The sequence below is a fragment of the Anastrepha ludens genome, chromosome 5 (assembly GCF_028408465.1).
Source record: "Anastrepha ludens isolate Willacy chromosome 5, idAnaLude1.1, whole genome shotgun sequence".
Lineage (NCBI taxonomy): Eukaryota > Metazoa > Arthropoda > Insecta > Diptera > Tephritidae > Anastrepha > Anastrepha ludens.
Window position 1 is genome coordinate 123,171,280 of NC_071501.1, and position 19,392 is coordinate 123,190,671.

At 38.1% G+C, this 19,392-nt stretch overlaps 1 protein-coding gene across 4 annotated transcripts in view; it reads left to right on the top strand.

Moving 5' to 3' along the window:
• Positions 1 to 19,392, top strand: part of LOC128864553 (T-box protein H15-like) — a 42,521-nt gene that overhangs the window by 12,449 nt on the left and 10,680 nt on the right. Inside the window, exons 2-3 of one of the 4 annotated variants that reach the window (XM_054104271.1) lie at positions 5,076 to 5,437; positions 5,503 to 5,636. In XM_054104271.1, the coding sequence (XP_053960246.1) occupies positions 5,076 to 5,437; positions 5,503 to 5,636 (496 nt within the window). The remainder of the gene's footprint in view (positions 1 to 5,075; positions 5,438 to 5,502; positions 5,637 to 19,392) is intronic. The other 3 variants (XM_054104272.1, XM_054104273.1, XM_054104274.1) reach the window with 3 other exon arrangements.

A 19,392-nucleotide genomic window follows, 5' to 3' on the forward strand; every position in this document is an offset into this window, starting at 1 on the left:
AATGTGATTTTATAATATTTTTCAATGTTACGAAATAGACGATTCAAAGGCACCAGGAAAATAAATTATTCAGCCCAGACTGTAGGACGGTTGAATCACTAGAATTTCTTATTTCAGCAAAAACTTTAGATCATCAGCATAGGGAAGAAAATAAGCAAAGGAAAAAAACGAACAGATATTAGTAAACAAAACAAATAACAAAGGTTATAAAATACTACCCTGAGGCACACCAGATGATGTACACCTTTTCTTTCAAATAACCCCAGAGAAAGAAGTCCAACCGTGTCAAATCAAACTATCTTGGCGGGCAATTGACATCACCGGCCATCAAACTTATCGCGCAAAAGAGCCATTGTTTCGTTAGCTGTGTGACAAGTGGCAGCGTCCTGTTGAAACCACATATCGTCCACATCTATATCTTCCAATTCTGGCCATAAAAAGTTCGTTATCATCTCACGATAGCGAACACTATTCACAGTAACCGCCTGACCGGCCTCCTTTTGGAAAAAATACCGCCCAATGACGCCGCCAACCCATAAACCGCACCAAACAGTCACTCTTTGTGGGTGTATTAGTTTTTCGGCAATCACTCTTGGATTATCAATCGCCCAAATGCGGCAATTCTGCTTATTGACGAATCCACTGAGGTGAAAATGTGTCTCATCACTGAAGATGATTTTCTTCGAAAATTGGTCATTCACTGTTGCCCGTTTTCATAATAAGCCTGAATAACTTTAACGCATTTCTCGAGTGTCTATCAATCCCTGGTTCAAATTGAATTAATCTGAAATTGAAAAATGTCAAATGAAATGTAGAAAAAAAATTTGACGTTTAGATGTGGTTTACATTCAACGTCGGCCCTTAAAATTTAGCCACCCTTTCGTTTCCATACAACTTTTTTGTTATGATGTGAAGTAGGAACACTTATTGAAAAATCATAAAATTTGATCAGGTAGCCATTTTTAACTACTTTTTTTAGAGTATTTATACGTATTTTCTTTAAAATTTTGTTGACAAAAAACGTTTCCTGAAGGCCCCCTAAATTGAATAAGCTTTAATTTGAGCCGACAAACGTCGGAATCGGTGTAGTCGTTGAAGCGGGGAATAAAGGTGTTTCGAGAAAAACGCGTTTAAAGGCTCCGAGCGCGCGCTCCCACCTGTTTTTCGGCCGACGCGCTCCCTCGTCTATACGCTATTACTCGTAAAACCAATTATATAGGGAAATATCCTTTTGCCTACACATTTTTAAGACCTTAAGGATGAAAATAAAGTAATACAAAAAAATAAATTTTTTTTGGTCGATTTTGACTAGAGCCTCCCCTTAAGCTTCCTTCATGAAATTTCGATCAATCGGTCTGCATCGGCACCAGCTCACCCCAAATGTTTGCTAAAATAACGGTGTTTATGCATGTTGGCCGTTTTGTGGGATGTCATGCAGAAATCTATCATCTAGAAACAGTTAAATCTTTTAAAGCGAATAATTCGTTCGTTTGAATTAGTCGTGAGGCAAAGAGAGTTAACTGTCAACTGGTCTTTAAAAATTGGGTTGGCAGCTACATGAATGAAAATGAGCTTAATAAATAATGGAAAAACTAAATTTTTTGGTAACGCCACAATAAACTGGATATAATTTATTTTTAGTAACTTAATTTAAATATTTTTGAAAATTCACTTATTTTTTGGCTACACTTCGACTTAAAGCAAAGGCAACATTATTTTGATCCAAAATGTGTGGATCCACAGCGAAAGACTCAAAAGCTTTTTACACAATTTTCTTTTAATTTTTTATTACTTTTTTCTTTGAGCACTCAGCAGTTGACTTCAGTATTGGTTTGAATTGATTATTCCAAATAAAGATATTTAGCATCCAAGCGATTTATTTGAACGCAGACAAGCCTTTGATGATTTTATTATCGAACAAAGAAACTTTCGGAAAAACTGTGAGTTACGCCGGAAACACATAAAGTCACTCGCAACTTTCTTTGAAACAGCTACGACTTTTTGAAAAGTGTTCTATATTTCATAGAAAAAAAGAGTATGCAGATATTTTATTTATTTTGTTTTATTCCATTTCTGCACGGAAAATACAAAATAGTGTCCACTCATTTCATTGTAATGCAAAAACAACAAAAAAAACATACAAAGAGCTCACGCCGCAGCTTAAATCATACAGTTAAAAAAGAGCGACTATTTAATTCTAATTTTTAAAATTTTAGGGTATTTACTACTTTATTGGGTATTCTGTATTATGAATTAGGGCTTGAGGTTTACGTGACATGGAGTAAACCAATTTTTTTGTATATTCTGTACTGATTTGATTTCACTCTTCATTTGCCTGATCTTATTTTACACTATTAACGGCATACCTTCCTCTTTATAATGAAATAAACATCCGATCATTTATATTATAATAAAAAATAGCATTTTCTTTGAATATTAAAATAACACCTGTTAGTAAAAAACCCTAAATATTTGTCTTCTAAATCGGCTACAAATTTTCGATGAAGTTCAATTCCGGTGATTGTGCAGAAGTTTCAACAATGTGTGGACCTTTATATATCAACCTTGTTTGTATTATTTATGACTTTTGTTTATTGTCGTTATCTTGATAAAAGCGAAAGTCATCTTTAATTTGTAATTTTCTAGTGCTTTGAACCAAATTTTCTTGCAGGAGTTTTAAATAAACATATTTGTGCATTGTTTTTCTTTTTCATCGATAAAGGTCAAATTTCCTACCATTTGAAGACATGCGTGCCCAACCCATAACGTTGACACCGCCGTGTTTTATAGTAGGTCGCAAATTTTGGGGTTTGAGCTCCGTATTGGCTTCGGGCTATATAAAAAGTCTCTCATCTGGTCCAAATAAGTTTATTTTTACCTCGTATGCCACAAGTACGGTCCTCCGAAATGCTCTTACTTCTATTCTTTCCACTTACGAAAGGTTTAGTAGGGCTATTCTGCCATTTAAATTTGTTCCCCTCAGTACTCTTCGAACAGTTTCTGGATGGCAAGTCTTACCTAAATCCTTTTTGGCCATTTCAGTTAACTTTGGAGCGCTTGATGCTGGATTTTTCTCCACTTGGCACACTAACTAGTACGCTATATATTATAACTTAAATGCATGAAATTTTGAGCTCTGACGTTATTGCAGACGACCAACGATTTGGAAAAGTAGTTTCGGAGGCTATGAGTTGCTTAGGCAGGTTCTGTTGGTACTATATGGTAAAGTGAACCCCTAGGTCCAAAGAAAATATTAACTTAATCTTAAAAATGATTAAATTTGTGTGCCTAGACCACGTGTTTCATAACTTCAAAAGCGAATTAGCTATATGAACGGACTTCGCTCAAAGTCTTAAAATTTTTTTTTACATACAAAGGGAGTATGCCGATTTTTTTTAAATAATTTCAAAAAAATTTCGTAATGAGCAAATTCATGAACTAAGTAAAGCAATATCGTATAATCTTATGCTGGGTTCCAGGCCACAGAGAATTATCAGGGAACTGTACGACAGACCAACTTGCAAGAGAAGGTACCTGTATGCTAGACATAAGTAATTTCGTGGAGATACCTCTCGCAACTTGTAAGCTTCTCATTAAGGAGCCACTAATCAGTTCTGCAAATCAAAATCAAATTAGCCTTAACATCAGTGAAATTGCTAGGCAAACATGGCCAAGGCTAAACTTACGTCTGTCCAAGAGAATTATAAAACTGTGCAGACTTCAAATCAGGATCTTAGTAGGGGCCCTCACAGGACATTGTCTCATAGGAAATCTTGCAAGGAGATTAGGCGTTTACACGCGTGATTTCTGTCGTAGCTGCAGAAATGATGAGGAGTTGGATACAATTCCACACCTTTTTTGCGCATGCCCAGCTCTAACCAGAAGCAGGAACCGATATTTAAAATCCTACTTCTTAACGAATATAGATAATCTATACACTTTAGGTATCAACAACCTTTTACGCTTTGTCAAAAGCTCAGGATGGTTTAATATGGAGAGGGAAATGTAGCCTAGCCCCCACGGCTCACAACGGATCCATTTCGTGGTATAAGTGGCATCGTTGTCTCTATGTGCGAAGCGGCTGCCAAACTTAACCTAACCTAAGTAAATGATCCAAATTGTAATCGCAGAAATAAATCTCCTAAATCGCGTTGATGTCAAAGCTCATAGATTTAATATATCCTGCAAATGCAAAAAATTACAAATATCAAAAATTATTTAATCTTAATAATAAATGAATGATGAAAATGAACAGAGTTTGATGAGCTGTTAATTGTGGCAGCACATTTTCAATAAAATCAGTGTCAAGAATTGCATATAAAAATACGCATTTATTGTGCAAATTACCTAAATTATTTATAAGCATAAATGCAGGAAATAAATTCAAACAACCCACGCACACTCACACAATGTGGCACAGACCACACCGTGCAATTGTATGAATGAGTGTACTACTGTGTATATATATATATACATGTGTGTGTGTGTGAATGTTGTTGCAAATTGCAGCAGAGTCAATTGGCCGAGTCATTTGCATAAAATAATTTCATAAAACAAATAATTGAATTTCATATCTGAAATATGCATCTACGTCGCGTCTATTACACATTGCGGGCATGTTGCACGGGCACTGTTGCTGTCATAGCGGTCGCCAAATTAACTGAACGTGGCTGTGTGTGTGTGCAAAATTGTGTCTCATTAGCGGCAGTGAGCGCACTCGGGTTGCAGTGCAGAAATGCCTACTTTCAAATGTGTGTAGGTGTGGGTGTGTCTATATACATAAATAATTGCGATAACAGAGGGGCCGTTCTGTCTGTCACTCGAACTACGCGTAGCTGCTTTACAATGTACGACAACGCAAGCAGAAGCTGCAGTTTGGAGTGTTGCGCGGGAAGTGCGCTTTGAGTAGGATTCCTACCGTTCAAATTCCATTCGCTCTACGCGGTTTAAATCTGCTTTAATAATTTTTCTAACTCAGTAAGAATTAGCAAAATCAATTTAGGCATTAAAAAACATTTATGTATTAGTCATGCCTCTAATAATCCACTTTCTCATAATTCCTAAAATTCCTACAGGCCCCGTTTCCGTGGAACGTTACCCCGACCCGGATGATGATGTCGATGTGGATGTGGTCGATTGCAGCGACTCCGAATCGACCTCGGCGCGTCCAATGCGTGCCCATCACCGGCACCAACTGCAACAGCAACAACAGTCACAGATGCACCAAAAACTTCATAAGCATCACCACCACAGCCATCAGCATCACAGTACCAGCAATAATATCAACTCCAATGGTGGCAATGGTAGTGGCGCTGGTGATCAGCAGCACATGAGCCGCAGCAGCAGTCGAGGGCGCACTTCACCACGCAGCCCCAACAGCCCCACAGCCCATGATGAGGATCGCCTGTCGCCAGAGCCAGCGCAGGTAAAACGCAAAGTCAGCAAAGCCCACTTCTATACCCTAGGGGCACAAACGCGACTAATTGTATTTTATTTTGTTAGCAGTCAGCGCCGAAAATTGTTGGCTCGTGTAATTGTGATGAGTTGCTGCCGGTGCAGTGTCACCTGGAGACGAAAGAGTTGTGGGATAAATTCCATGAATTAGGCACCGAGATGATCATAACGAAGACGGGGAGGTGAGTTAATAGCATAGTGAAAACGAAGCGCCCTGTGCTGCAGAAACAAACATACATTTTATCCTTTTATATACTTCTCTAAAAATGATGATTATTAATTATTATTAATATTAACAGTTTATTTATAAAATAAATTCTGTAGATAAACTTAAAAACTAGGCACTAAATACTATGACCTTTAGCCTGAAAACTTGCTCATGGGTACAGTATTTTGGGCAGAAAACGTGCAGATTCAAAATGCAACAGAATTAAATTTAAGGCTATCTAGAAATTCAGCTCCACATTACTGAATTATTAGTTATTCAGGCAACTCACTCTGAATAAAGATTAGGTGGAGTTTTAGGCCAGTGCCGACTTATCTGAATTGCCTATTGTAGTTATATAAGTATTTAGTTAACCATAATATTTCCTCCACATGTAGAACAAATTACGGGCTTAATGAACTATTTCGTTATTTGATATATTGGGCCAGTTTTTTACCATCAAGAAATCTCTCTCTTAATACGAGGTTCATTTGAAAAGTTTGTTCAAAGTCAGAGAGATAGCACTACTGGCGCATACCGAGGCTTTGTTTTGTTAGTAGCATATCTTGGAAGCACACATGCTAAGATTCAGCCAGATCGGTCTATTTCTTTGTGTTTGGCATTCGTTTGAATCGAGGAAGGTGAGAGATTTTCCATCAACCCATTCGGCTGCGGCGGCCGCAATTTATGAATGCCCAGTTGTTCTGAATGTGGATATATTAATGTTGCAGGCTACTCAGCTACACTTTGTGTTACAGCAGGAATCACGAATTTTGCAATCTTTTGCTCTTGACGACCGAGCAGAGCTTTTGTAAGCGAACATGGTCAAGGTCGACGCCGGAGTCGAATTTCGGTCATTTTCAAATTCAAGGATATAGTTTATTGCCATGTTATTTCCAGGGTGTAAAAAGAGTTGTCCAGTGTAATTAGCACGTATATCCTAGCAAAATATTTGGCCGAACTTCTTCCACAATTTGTGGTGTGTGTCTTGCGTCCTACAGTTTTGTAATAACTCCGAATAGCAGCTGGTTTTTATGAAGCATTTTCCTCATTCAGAACGCACTCGGAGAATTGGCATTGCCTGTTGAGGGGTGAACGCCATTACGAAAAACTTTGCTTATAATTTGACGTTTCATGTCTGCAACGGGCTTCGAATACGCACACACCGACTGTTGGTCACACACAAATATATTTGTCTAAAGTAGCCGTCTACTCTACTATCGATTGCCTCTTCTTTCGATTGCCTTCTCTTTTTCACATTAGGAAACTGTGATTAGTAATTAGTATGGGGCTTCATCTGAAGAATGTAATAGATAAGCGAGCAAATTGTAATCTAATCCATGCAACTTATGCTTGTGAATTAGAAATAAAACATACTTATATTAATTACTCATTTCGAACTGTCGAAAAAGGGATATTTTGCGGTAGAACAGTTGCTTGTATCGAAAAGAAAAGTGAGGAGGACAAATTGGAATCTCTGGTTTTTTCACAAGTTTTATTGGACATCCATCTTTCTAGGCATTGATTTAAAAAAAATTAAATTAAATAAATAAGGGTAAATCTATGTCACACAAATTCATGTGAATTTTTCTTTATTCAAATAGTATGTTCAGTACATAACTAAGCATACATACATATACACAAACTCACTCAAACAAACAGTGCAATTGCATTTCCGAATAACCAGACACGCGTTGCATGTTGCAAATAAGTAGAACATTTTTCATAGTTGTCGCATGCGGCCGACGAATGTTGTTGTTGATGGCGAACGTGTCGTTGGCGTTGTTATTTCCGTTTGCACAAATATCCTTTGCTCTGTAATTATGAAAAGGACACCGACAATGCCGCCAATGCGTACTCAGCTCAGTTGCAAAACTATGCCTGCCTACCAGAGTGACGCGCCAGGCACCACATACAAATGTACATATGTATGTATGTATGTGTGTCTGTTGTGGCCCGAAGCAAAGTCGACTTGTTGTCACAGCGCTCAACGGGTCACTCATTAACTGCTTTGTCTTGCCGCTCGGCAACTTTACCCCTACGTTCTTGGCCAAAATGTGGGTGCGCTTTCGTCACACATGCCAAGTGCAAACTGGTTGACTGCCTGCTCATTGTTTGCTTGCCGGCACTCAGCTTGTTAGGCCTCTCCTCCGTCGCATTTTCGCCACCTCCGCTTTGAAGATATGAATCTATGTCAGCACTTCGTTTATTATTATTGTAGAATGTATTTGTTTTTGTATTTTTGCATTTTTTGCACTATTCATTAGTATTTCAATGCAAGCGTTCGGCAAAGAGGTACTTAGTTGCATTGACGCTTAAAAAAATATTTTCAATGCACTGGCTTTTAGAATAATTGGGGAAAACCAATAATCCATTTATGGCGATTCCAGTTCACAAATCGGTTCAGAAGTAGTTGGTTTTAGAAGCTGGGCTAAAGAGTTTCCAAACAGATTTTAGTTTCAATTTGCACAGTGTGGCAGAATACTGAACTAGTTGTAAAAAAATTTAAGTATAAAACAGAAAATTTGAATTGGAAAGGAAAAGGAAAGAGAAAAGGGAAAATTAAGGGTATAAGACCTCATCCTCGCAAATTGGAAACTAAATAAATCGAGTGTTTTTACATTATTTTATATTTAAGACAACTTCTAGTTTTAGGTGATCTTCTTAGACCTCTCCAGCTTATATTTCTATGTAAAAGTTCAAGTGGTAAAGAGATGGTAAAACTCACCTGAACTTTTTTTGTTGTTTTTTCAGATACTGCATCCGACAATCCGGAACATTAAGAGATGAAATTTTGACTAATATTACCTTCTTTTTTCGCCTTTTTTGCTTAACCCATGAACAAAGTATTTGATCCCACAAAGTAAAAAACAGCCTCGCTGTACATTGTTGCTACTGGTGCTATGCGCGCCTCCCCCCTGCTACATTTACTAGGCGCTTCGGTAATTCGTTGTACACTGGCTTACATGCTGCTAAATGCTTGTTGCTGCCACGTAATGCTTGTCTGATGGTTTTCTATGAGCCTCTGACATGCAAATACGCATGCGTAGGGAAAATTTCTCACAACTGCCAGTGTAAATGTATGACTTGGAAGATTGCAAAATTTACAAAGAGGCAACACTTTGTTGCGTTTCAAAAGCAGAATAATCGTACAAACACAAACATACATACACTTGTGTTCGCAATAATAGCAGCGCGGCATGTTGCAATGCCTTAAGTATTTATTTGTTTTTCTGTATTTTTTTATTATATTTGTTTGTAAATCCAAGATTGAAATTTTCTCCGAAATTTAAGAGAATTGTAAAAGTTTTTATGGAAATTTCAAAATTTTCGTCTGAAGTTTTAAAAAACTATTTGTTTTTATGAAATGTTTAGTATTTTTTGCTATATATAAAAATCGTTCATACAATAAAAACCATATGAAAGCAAGTCTCAAATTTATTAAAAAACCCTTTTAAAAAAATCCGAATTTAAATTTTTGTAAAAAAATTAAAAAAAAAAACCAAAAATTGTTTAATAAAATTTTAATATATTATGTTTACTCAGCGTTTTTCGAAAAATGTTATTTGTTTTTCATTAATTGTTTTATATTTTCTATAAAAATACAATGCACAATACAAAAACCCCCTATAAATCCGAGTTTGAAATTTTCTAAATATAAAATGAAAAAAAAAAATTCAAAAATTGTCATTGAAATTTTAAAATTTTTACCCAGCGTTTTTTGAAAAATTCTATTTGCGTTTCAGTAAATGTTTTATATTTTGTTTATAAAAATTTAGTTCCTACTACAATAAAAAATTTAAAAACACACGACAAATTTTTATAAAAATTTCTAAAATTTTAGTGAGAGTTCTCAGAGAAATTCTATTTGTTTTTCATTAAATGTTTTACATTTCTTTCATATAGTTCAACAAAAATCTTATACGAAATTAATAAAGTTTTTAAAAAGCTGGGTTCTGATACTTTTTTTTTGCACTCGCGAAATTTTTTTACGTCGAGCAAATGCACATCGGATAAAGTCAGCGAAGAAAAAATTGTCAAAAATCAACTTGATTTTGGAACGATTTGAAAGTTGCAGTTTCTTATTCCCAAATTAAATGGGCTATAAAACTGCAACACCAGTTTTTTCCTAAAGAATCAGATTAAAAAGTTTGAAAATTTGAAAGATTTTTTTAAACTTTTTTATTTTGCACAGAGTTTGAAACTTAAAGTTATGTGGTTTGGTAAATGTAAAGGAAGCATAAAACAAGTCAAAACTTGGTCATACTTATACGCTGCTATTATTGTGAACACAGCTGTACATGAGCGTGCATTTTTTAATATGAAAATGTCAGCAACTGCGTGCATAATTCAAGAGCCTGCACTAAATTTGAATTTATTGCTGAATTATGCTTGCGAAAACTCTAGGGGCCTATGTGCAAGTATGCAGTAAAGATCGCCGCCACACATACATACATACGCCCCATAGATGTAAAGTACCTAGCGGCTTTCGAGCTGCTTTATGCCACAAAGCCAAATCTCGCCCGGTTGCGGTGAGTAGCGGCATGACACGTGGTCAGCAAGGTTTTTGTTACGCTGTCAGTGGTCGTGGCGGTGCTACCGATGGCCAACGAACTCGCATTGATGCAAGCAACAGTAGCAAAAGTGGTCGCAGCGGTTGCACTACTGAGTTTTTCAAGCCATTGTAAAGTGAGTTAGCAATGCAGTTGCATTTGTGTTTTTACGCTATGCTCAAAAGCCAATGGAGTGCATTACTTCCACATCTGCAACTCATATATGTGCACATGTGTGTATGTATAGGAGGTACGTGTGTAGTGAAAGGTGTCAAAATGTTTGGCAACATTCGATTTTGTACGCTGTGAGCGAGCAAGCAAGACAGTTGCTGCAAATAGCCAGCTCCACAAGCCATTTCTGAGAAATTCAAAACAAATTGAAAAGATTTAATTTCGTCAAATTGGCATTTTGTCTAATTGCCACGGTAGCTGTAGCGTTAAAAATTGTGATTTGCACGCCACACCTCGCTGAATTCAATAAAAATCCACATTGGCGGTAGTTTTGATTGACAAAAGTCGATCTGTCTCGAAAGGATCTGCTTATCAGCAGCGGCGTCAGTACGTCGGCAATCACCTCAGAGTAGTAGCAAAGCATTAACACGATTTAGATATGTATGTGTGAGTGTATATTACCGCATATTTTTTCTTTCTTACTTGCTTCTCGCCCTCAGACATTATTACTCGTACCATTTAACCGTTTTGCTATTTTACTATTTTACGAATTTGCTGATATTCACTAGTTTTTCGCGCCATAAAATGTGCCATAAAATCGACACTTGCCACTTCCCGCCCACTAAATGTGATATGTGCTGCGGCACCGGATTTAGACTTTCACACTCACTCAACGGCGTAAAGAAGTGCGTGTGCTGGTGTTTATTTAGTAAAAATTTAAGTTGGTATGCTGTAACAAGTACGTATTTATGTTTACGTGCTTATGTATTAGTGAAATAGCCGAGCATAGTGCCAACCATCCATAAAATGTAAATGGTGAAGACTGTGTATGATTTACGGTTTTCCGTTACGATTTTCCCTACGCACTCGATGGCTTGCAGCAATGTGTTACTCCATATACGCTGCCCCCGACTTTTCCGCTATTTATCCCATGTGTTTCCCCTTTCACCAGCACTATTTTTTTATGTTTTTATGACTGTTCGTGCGGCAGCGCAATCGCTATGTGAATTTATTCAAATTTTCTTCTTTCTTAACCCCACAAGGCATAAAGTTTTCCTATACTGCAGAGTACCTTTTTATGAGCTTAGCAATTTTTCTTCGCTTACGACCAGAGGTACCTAGGCGTCGGCTGTAAATATTTGACAGGGTTGCCCACAAATTCAACTTTGTTTCAGAATTGGGCACAGTTACTTAGTTATTACAGGGGGATGCTATGGCAGCCTACTCCAACTAGCAATCACTTCTACGGTACTGCCGATCGGTATTAAAATTAAGACAGCTCAGGAAAACGAGGAAACTCACACCTAACTAAGTGTTTGAAGTGATTTTCTAGTTTGATAATCACCAACCACCTAGCGAGTGGTGAACATAATAAATAACTTCCCTTGAATCCATATGATTTGACAGCACTGCATTATTTTTGTTTGACAGTTTGACAAAAAACATTTTAAAGTCATTTTTTGTGATTAAAGAGAAGCAAATGAGACAAAATATGTCTATAAATATACAAATGACCAATGAAGGATAATTTCAATGAAGAAAAATATAGTATCCAAACCTATACTTGGCGGCCGCTGTAGCCGAATGGTTGGGACTACCATTTGCTAGAGCGTAGGTTCGAATCTTCGTGCATGAAACACCAAAATTATGTGTAGAAGAAGTTTTTTCTAGTATTGGTCGCTCTTCGGCAGGCAGTGGCAAAGCACCGAGTGTATTTCTGCAATGAAAAGGCTTCTCATTAAAAACCATTTGCCGGTCGGAGTCGGCTTAAAACTGTAGGTCCCTTTTTATCACGGATTCGCTAAGATTTTCCAAAGTGTCCACCTCCTCCAACGAATACGTTCAACATTTCAGTGAAACCGTTGCTCTTTAAAAAAGGAATGGGAGTGCATTTATACAGAGGGGATCTACAACAGATACCAGTACCACGTTTGCAGTCTCAAACCAACTTGATATTACCATCTCAGTCGGTGCTTCACCTTCCTCTAGCTGCATTGCTTGAAGCGGTATTTTATGCTTCCGACAAAAGTGGCATATTCTCCACTTGCAACGATGGTAAATCTCTAATGGACCCTTTATTGAACCATTCTAGCGATAACCCATTAATCACCGAAACCCGAGGAAATATCCTATGATCAAAAGCATTATTCTATTGCCAAGGCGTAGTGCACCATGAGTACCTTCCATTGGGCCAGATAGTCAATAAAGAATATTATTAATCCGTTCTGCAGCGTTTGAGAGATGCTGTACGTCGTAAGCGGCCGGAAATTTGGGTAAACAATTCTTGGATTTTGCATGATGATAACGTGCCATCGCACCGATCCAATATTGTGCTGGATTATTTGATCAAACACCAAGTAAATGCGATCGTGCAAGCACCGCATTCACCTGATATGACCCCGTGCGACTTCTTCCTGTTTCCTAAGTTGAAGTTACCACTTCGTGGAAGCAGATTTCAGTAGATAGAGGAGATCAAAGAGAATGCGACGAAGGAGCTGAAGGCCATCCGCTCGTCGGCCTACCAGGACTGGGTTAAACGTTGGCACATGTGTGTTGCTTCAGACGGGCTATATTTTGAAGGAGATAAAATAAATTTGACTGAAGTTTAACTTTGTTTTGTTTTATTTAAACATTCCCGGTACTTTCTGATCATAGCGTATTTTAGTACATAAATAAAAAAGCCATGTGGATGATGTGGGTTCCGGGTCATGCCGCAATGCATGGCAACGAGTACGCTGATGTCAGAGTCACAGAAGCCGCTTAAGAACCCCTACACTACCATAAGAAATATTCGGAAAATTATACAAAAATTTCTACACGAAACGCGGAATAGTCAGTACATTAAACCCTCTTACTTGTCTTCTGAGAGCCTCAAGCTATTTACTCGCCGTTCGGTCACATTATAGCCACTAATGTCCTCACACATCGTAAATGGCACAGCCAAACCAGACTGCGAATTCTACAACTCAAACGACAATTCATCCAATTATCACTTCCCATCCTCTTAAAATCCCTCCCATTGGGTATAGCTACATATCTATAAGTATAAAACTGACTCTAAGCTACGCTAAATGTTAATTCTAGCTTAAAGCTGCCATCTTTACAAAACCAAAACTTTATGCCTCAAAGGGTTTTGCTTCAGTTGGTAACTCTGGCGCCAACTAAGAATTCGATTGGTCTACGCGTTTGCGACGACATTTCGCTTTTTAAATATCACAATAAATTTCATAAATGAATGTGGCGGCATAGTTCTCAGTTGTACTTTGTTTGCGCCTGCATGTTTGACCAGCGAGCGATTGCGGATTCCATGGCTCGCGTTAATGCCTGAGGACTGCATTACAAAAAGTAGCTCTCAATGTATTGTAAGTGCAACTGCTAACGTGTTAACATTAGTTTTTGAGACTTTTCTTTTTGTTTTTGTGTGGTTCTTTTGTGGTATATCTGTCGCTAGACACTGTTTACTTAACTCTCGCTCTTTCACACTTTCCTACCTCCCTTAGCCTACCACCTTAGTGCCAGTCGAGTTGCCATACTCTCGAACCGCTGCTGCTGCTGACGACTTGCTTGCTTGCTCGCTTGTCAAGGCCTTATAACTCAACGCGATATTTTTTCGTGAAGTATTTTTGACATTTCAAAAATTATGTACACAAATGAGTTATGCGATTGTGCACGAAATGTGGCACGTTGCATTGTTTGAGTTCATTAGCGGTGGATATACGAGTACATAATAGATATACAATCCATGTGCAAGTATATGAGTGTAGATATGTATGTATATGCGGATCCATCTGAATATTGTGAGTATTTGTTGTTATTGCCGCCGTTGAAGATGTAAGCGTTGCGATAAGCGTTCTCAGCTTTTCATTGCAGCAAAGCTATTTTTTGTTATATTTCTGTTATATTTTAATAAATGTGAGCTACAATGGTGCTAATTGTGGCATGCCGCATGTGGTCTGGCGCGTCATCCCACCTCAACTCATTTGCCGCGCTGAAAGCGAAACAAATTCTTACACAAATACGGCGCTCACTCACTACCAACAACTGTTGGGCATTGCTTGCCTTCGCCTAGCCGGACTGCTGATATTGGCTGATGGCTGTTGGCTGGTGGCAGTGGGTGGACATCATAAATTCATGTAACAAGTGACATAGAAAATAAACGAATGTAGTTTTTAATTATTTTGTAAAGCGAATGGGGCATGTTGAGCACGCCTTTATTTGTTCTTTTTGCAATAACATAAATTACTATGACAGTTCCACTATTTGACTTTTTGTTTTATTGCTTCTTATTGATTTTGCTGCAAACTGTAACTTGGGGACTACTGTCATGGTTTTTTATGTTGCTCGGGAGGTTCAAGCTCTATGCATGCCTTGCCTTGTGGAATAAAATGGGTTAATGAAATAAGTGCGTATGTGTGTATATATGTGAATTCAATGAGAAGCGAAGAATATTCTGTCTTGCATTTTGAACTAACAACTCACCAGCTCCCCTCGCTCTTTTCCATTCAGCTCAAAAATAAATATTCATAGAAAAGGTGATCAGATTGAAGGCACTTTCCAATACTATTTTTTTGACAGATCACCCGCGCCTACTGCCAAGCTAAATATGTATATAATTTGTTTCACTATTGATTGACATTTCATCATGGAAAGACTTATGACTCAGCACCTTTTACAAATCGTAATATTGTATTACGAAAATCGATGCTCTGTGAAAAGTGTTCATTGCACGCTCAGGTCAACTTATGGTGTACCTAACCGTACTACCGAACGCACTATATGGTGAACCAGCGATAAAATTGAAAATAATTTTACATATTTAGATGATACTCGACCGATTAAACCATGTATAGCCGGAAGTGAAGAGAATATTGCCGCTGTAAAGGAGAGTTTTGCCGAAGGCCTGGAAGAATTGATTCCGCGCCTATCTCTACAACTTGGTCTATCTTATAGCACTACTTGGGTGATTTTACCCAAAGACCTTGGTTTGAAAGCATATAAAATACAACTAGTTCAAGATTTGAAGCCGGCCCATCTTCCAAAGCGTCAAGATTTCAGCAGTTGGGCTTTTGACCCGAGTTTTGTTCAGCGGGGAAACCCTTTTTTGGCTTAATGGCTAGGTCAATGAGATAAATTGCCATATTTGGGCTGAAGAGCAACACGAAGCTATTCAAGAACAGCCATTATATCCATGGAAAACATCCGTTGCTACGGCCTATGGACAGGAGGAATCATCGGCCCATATTTCTTCAAAGACGAGGCTGGCGCTAATGTAACAGTGAATGGGGAGGGCTATCGCGTCACGATAAACGACTTTTTGATGTCGGAAATCAAAGCCTGGGATCTCCACAACATTTGGTTCCAACAAGACGGTGCTACTGAGACGGTGAGTAATTTATCTCTTGTACCGGACCAGTGGATTGGCCACCAAGATCGTGTGATATCCCACCTTTGGATTTTTATTCGTGGTCTTATGTAAAGTCTAAACGCTTTGTGGATAAACCAGCTTCGATTGAGGCATTGGTAGCCTACATTCCTAAATTAATTTACGAGACACTGACCGAAGTCCTCCAGTGAATCGCGAGTCATTCAAAATTGGTGCTTATGGATGACCCAATTATGGAGCAGTTGCAGCCAACATTTGAAAGGAATAATCTTTAAAACATGAATGTCATGAATGATTCTACACAAAAATAAAAAAAACGTTTGCCCAATCGATTTGTATTTTCGTTGTTTTGTTTCAATTTAAAACCGATACCTCCAAAGTGATCACCCTTTATATGTAAAAGAGTTAGTTACCGCATATTTTGTACACCTATCTTTTCATTTCTTTCCTCCCTCAGCCAAGAAATATTGAAGCCTTCAAGCAAACTTTCACGTAGCTGCACTTTTGTTACGCTTTGCAATTTCATTATCAACACCTCAGCTACGGCGCTCGTTAATCCATTGCCGACAAATGCACTAAAACAAAACATGCAAATTTTTCCACTTTTTATGACAACTCAACACATAAATTCAAAATTCAAATTTTCTGCAGCTTTGCCTCAGTAATCCAACGCGCCGACGGCTGCCGATGGGCTCCCTACGCGTGCATATGGTTTGATAGGTTCCCAGCTTGTAAAGCATGTCCATAAGTGTATGGGTGTGTGTGTGTGCGGCTTAGGCAAATACATATCTGCCGCTGCAACCTGCAACATGCCACACTTGAGCGACAGACACAGCCACAGACAACAAATGCGCCACTAATGCCGCGCTTTCGGTGCGATTGCTTAGCGGTCACACGCGATCTTTATCGCTCGACTCGATAAGAGGTGTGCGCATTGCTGTTTATTACCTTGCCAACAACAATAACATTAGCAACAAAAGCAACAGCAACATTAAGTACATTTAAATATTTACTGCCTTTATTATTATTTTATTAATTTCATAATGCCGTGGTGAAAAAAGCGCAGACGGTTGAAGATATTTGACCAACGGCTACCCTTAGCGCGCTCGCCCCGCCAAGTCGAAATCAGCCTATTTAAGACGATTTGCCTGGAATTCGCTGCTTATAATTCTTTGTTATGCTTTTGCAGCGCGCTGCTCAAGAGGTCAGTACGTTGCAGCCAATAGCACGATTTTATTGCGTGTTTCTTGTCTGCTATCCGTTACACTTGGCTTTGTCTTTCACTCTCTTGCTTGCCTGTTTTTCTTCCATTCAGGTAGGATTAATTTGCTCGCCACTAAATTTCTTTGGTATTCTTCCATTAAAATAGCGATTCGCCTACGTTTGTTTGTGTGTGTGTGTGTGTTTGACCTCAGTTGTGGAGTTGGCTACCTTTGCAATGATAAATGTCCTTTGAATTAGTTCAGCTGCCGTTTGGCGCAGTCCAATGAATTTTTCACAATGAAATATTAATTAAGTCGTGAAAATTAATATTATTTTGTCTGCTTTTACTCTGAACATTTTTTATACAGGCGTTCGTATTGCTTTTATTTTATGTCTTTGGGCATTGCGTTGGCGGTACTTTTTGAAGGGTCCATATTATGTTTTTATTAGCTGAAATGCGATGGCTTAATATGTTAATTTGTGACAAATTTTACCAGCCAAAAGTATTTTAATGGCAAGAGGGGATCCGTGTAATCATTTGCTTTTGAGTAAAGGGTGATTCGAGAGTAAGATAACTTAGAAGGAATCATAACATATTTTTGTATTACGAACCTTTAATTAGTTAACTTTTTTAGGTATCTGACAAACAAAATTTAACTCGCATCGAAAGTTGGAAGACCAAAACTACCATTTTTTTAAGAACTATAAGTCGCGGCCGCTGTATCCGAATGGGTTGGTGCGTGGCTACTAGCACCAAAAATTAAGAAAAACATTTTTCTAATAGCGGTCGCCCCACGGCAGGCAATGGCAAACCTCCGAGTGTATTTCTCTTATGAAAAAGCTTCTCATAAAAATATCTGCCGTTCGGAGGTGGCTTGAAACTGCAGGTCCCTCCTTTTGTAGAACAATATAAAGGCGCACACCATAAATAGGAGAAGGAGCTCGGCCAAACACCTTAAAAGGGTGCACGCCCCAATTATATATATATATATGTATATATATGTATATATTATATAAGAAGAATATTGATTTCATTTTTAGGTATATTAAGCGAAATAGCCGTACTGGACAAACTAACTTCATAATTTTTCATCTAAAATACTGCATATTATTTTCTTAAATTGCCTTAAAATGTAGTTAAATGTGTGCACGAACTAGGGCTAGTTCTAATTTATTATTTCTTTTGCTTCAAGTCCCGTTTCGTTTGGTTGTTGCTTGAAATTTGAGTCTCTTGAAGGAAATTGTTGTAAGGGGAGGATTCTTGAAGGTAAGTTGAGTAGTTCCGTACCGGGTAAATAACTTTTTAGAACACTAAGTCAAGAGGAACGCAGCATCTACTGAGCAAGGCGCTAGTATTCCCGTTCATAGTGAATCGGGAGCCTCGGTTCGCACACTACCGCTAAAAATAAATCGAAATAAAAATACCGTCCCCAATTTTTTGAAAAAATCCAGATGGATATGGAAAAATTAAAAGAACTGATCCAAGGCCTAAGATTGACGACAGGTAAAAGAGAGAGAGATGAGACGTTTGGCTATCAGAGCATTAGCTCTTACTAAATAAGTTATGAACTTTCTCTCAATATTACAAAGAGATGAATAGAGCAAATTTTGAGTGAATATTCGAATTTAAAATATCAAAACAGACTGGAAAAACCGAATTTCGTGCCACATCTCAAGGCAGCTACATTCTAATTTGCCGATAATCTGAAGTTTGACCCCATAACTGAGTAGCAATTCTTAATTTTTAGAATTTTTAAAATCCAATTTCGATGTGCCTGATGGTTGTCTGAAGTATTGAAAAACTATTCGCGAGCCACCAAAAACGCGTTACCCTCGAAACTTCCACGTTGGCTCTTTTATGACCTGTAGTGGATTTAGCTACCGTGGCTAGGCCCCAATTTGAAGAGGAAGAGGAGAGAAGAGGAGCGCAGAAAATTAAGTAGAGTTCTTGGATAATGTTCTATTGAATTTTTCCTAAGAGTTTCACGGTGAATCGTGGACGTATCAACAGGACAAACCTCCAATCCAGAGCGGTTAGCGTACCAGAGGGCTTTTCGCAACCAAAAATATTACTGTGCTGAAGTGGTCCGCAGTTAGTCCAGTCCTAAATCGATGCAGAACTTGTGGAGCTAAAAACTAAACTATTTCGTTTCAATTCATACAAAAAATTCGCACAAAATATACACTGGTCGCTTCTATTTGAAAAAAAAGTTAGTTTTATTTGGAATTTATGATGGACTTATATATTACATATATATATATACCTCCTATTTGTGGTGTGCGTCTTGATGTTGTTCCACAAATGGATGGACCTACAGTTTCAAGCCGACTCCGAACGGCAGATATTTTTATGACCAGAAGGATCGATTTGGCATGCGCATACGACCATCCGTTTGTATCTCCCATAGTTTGTCCATAATGAT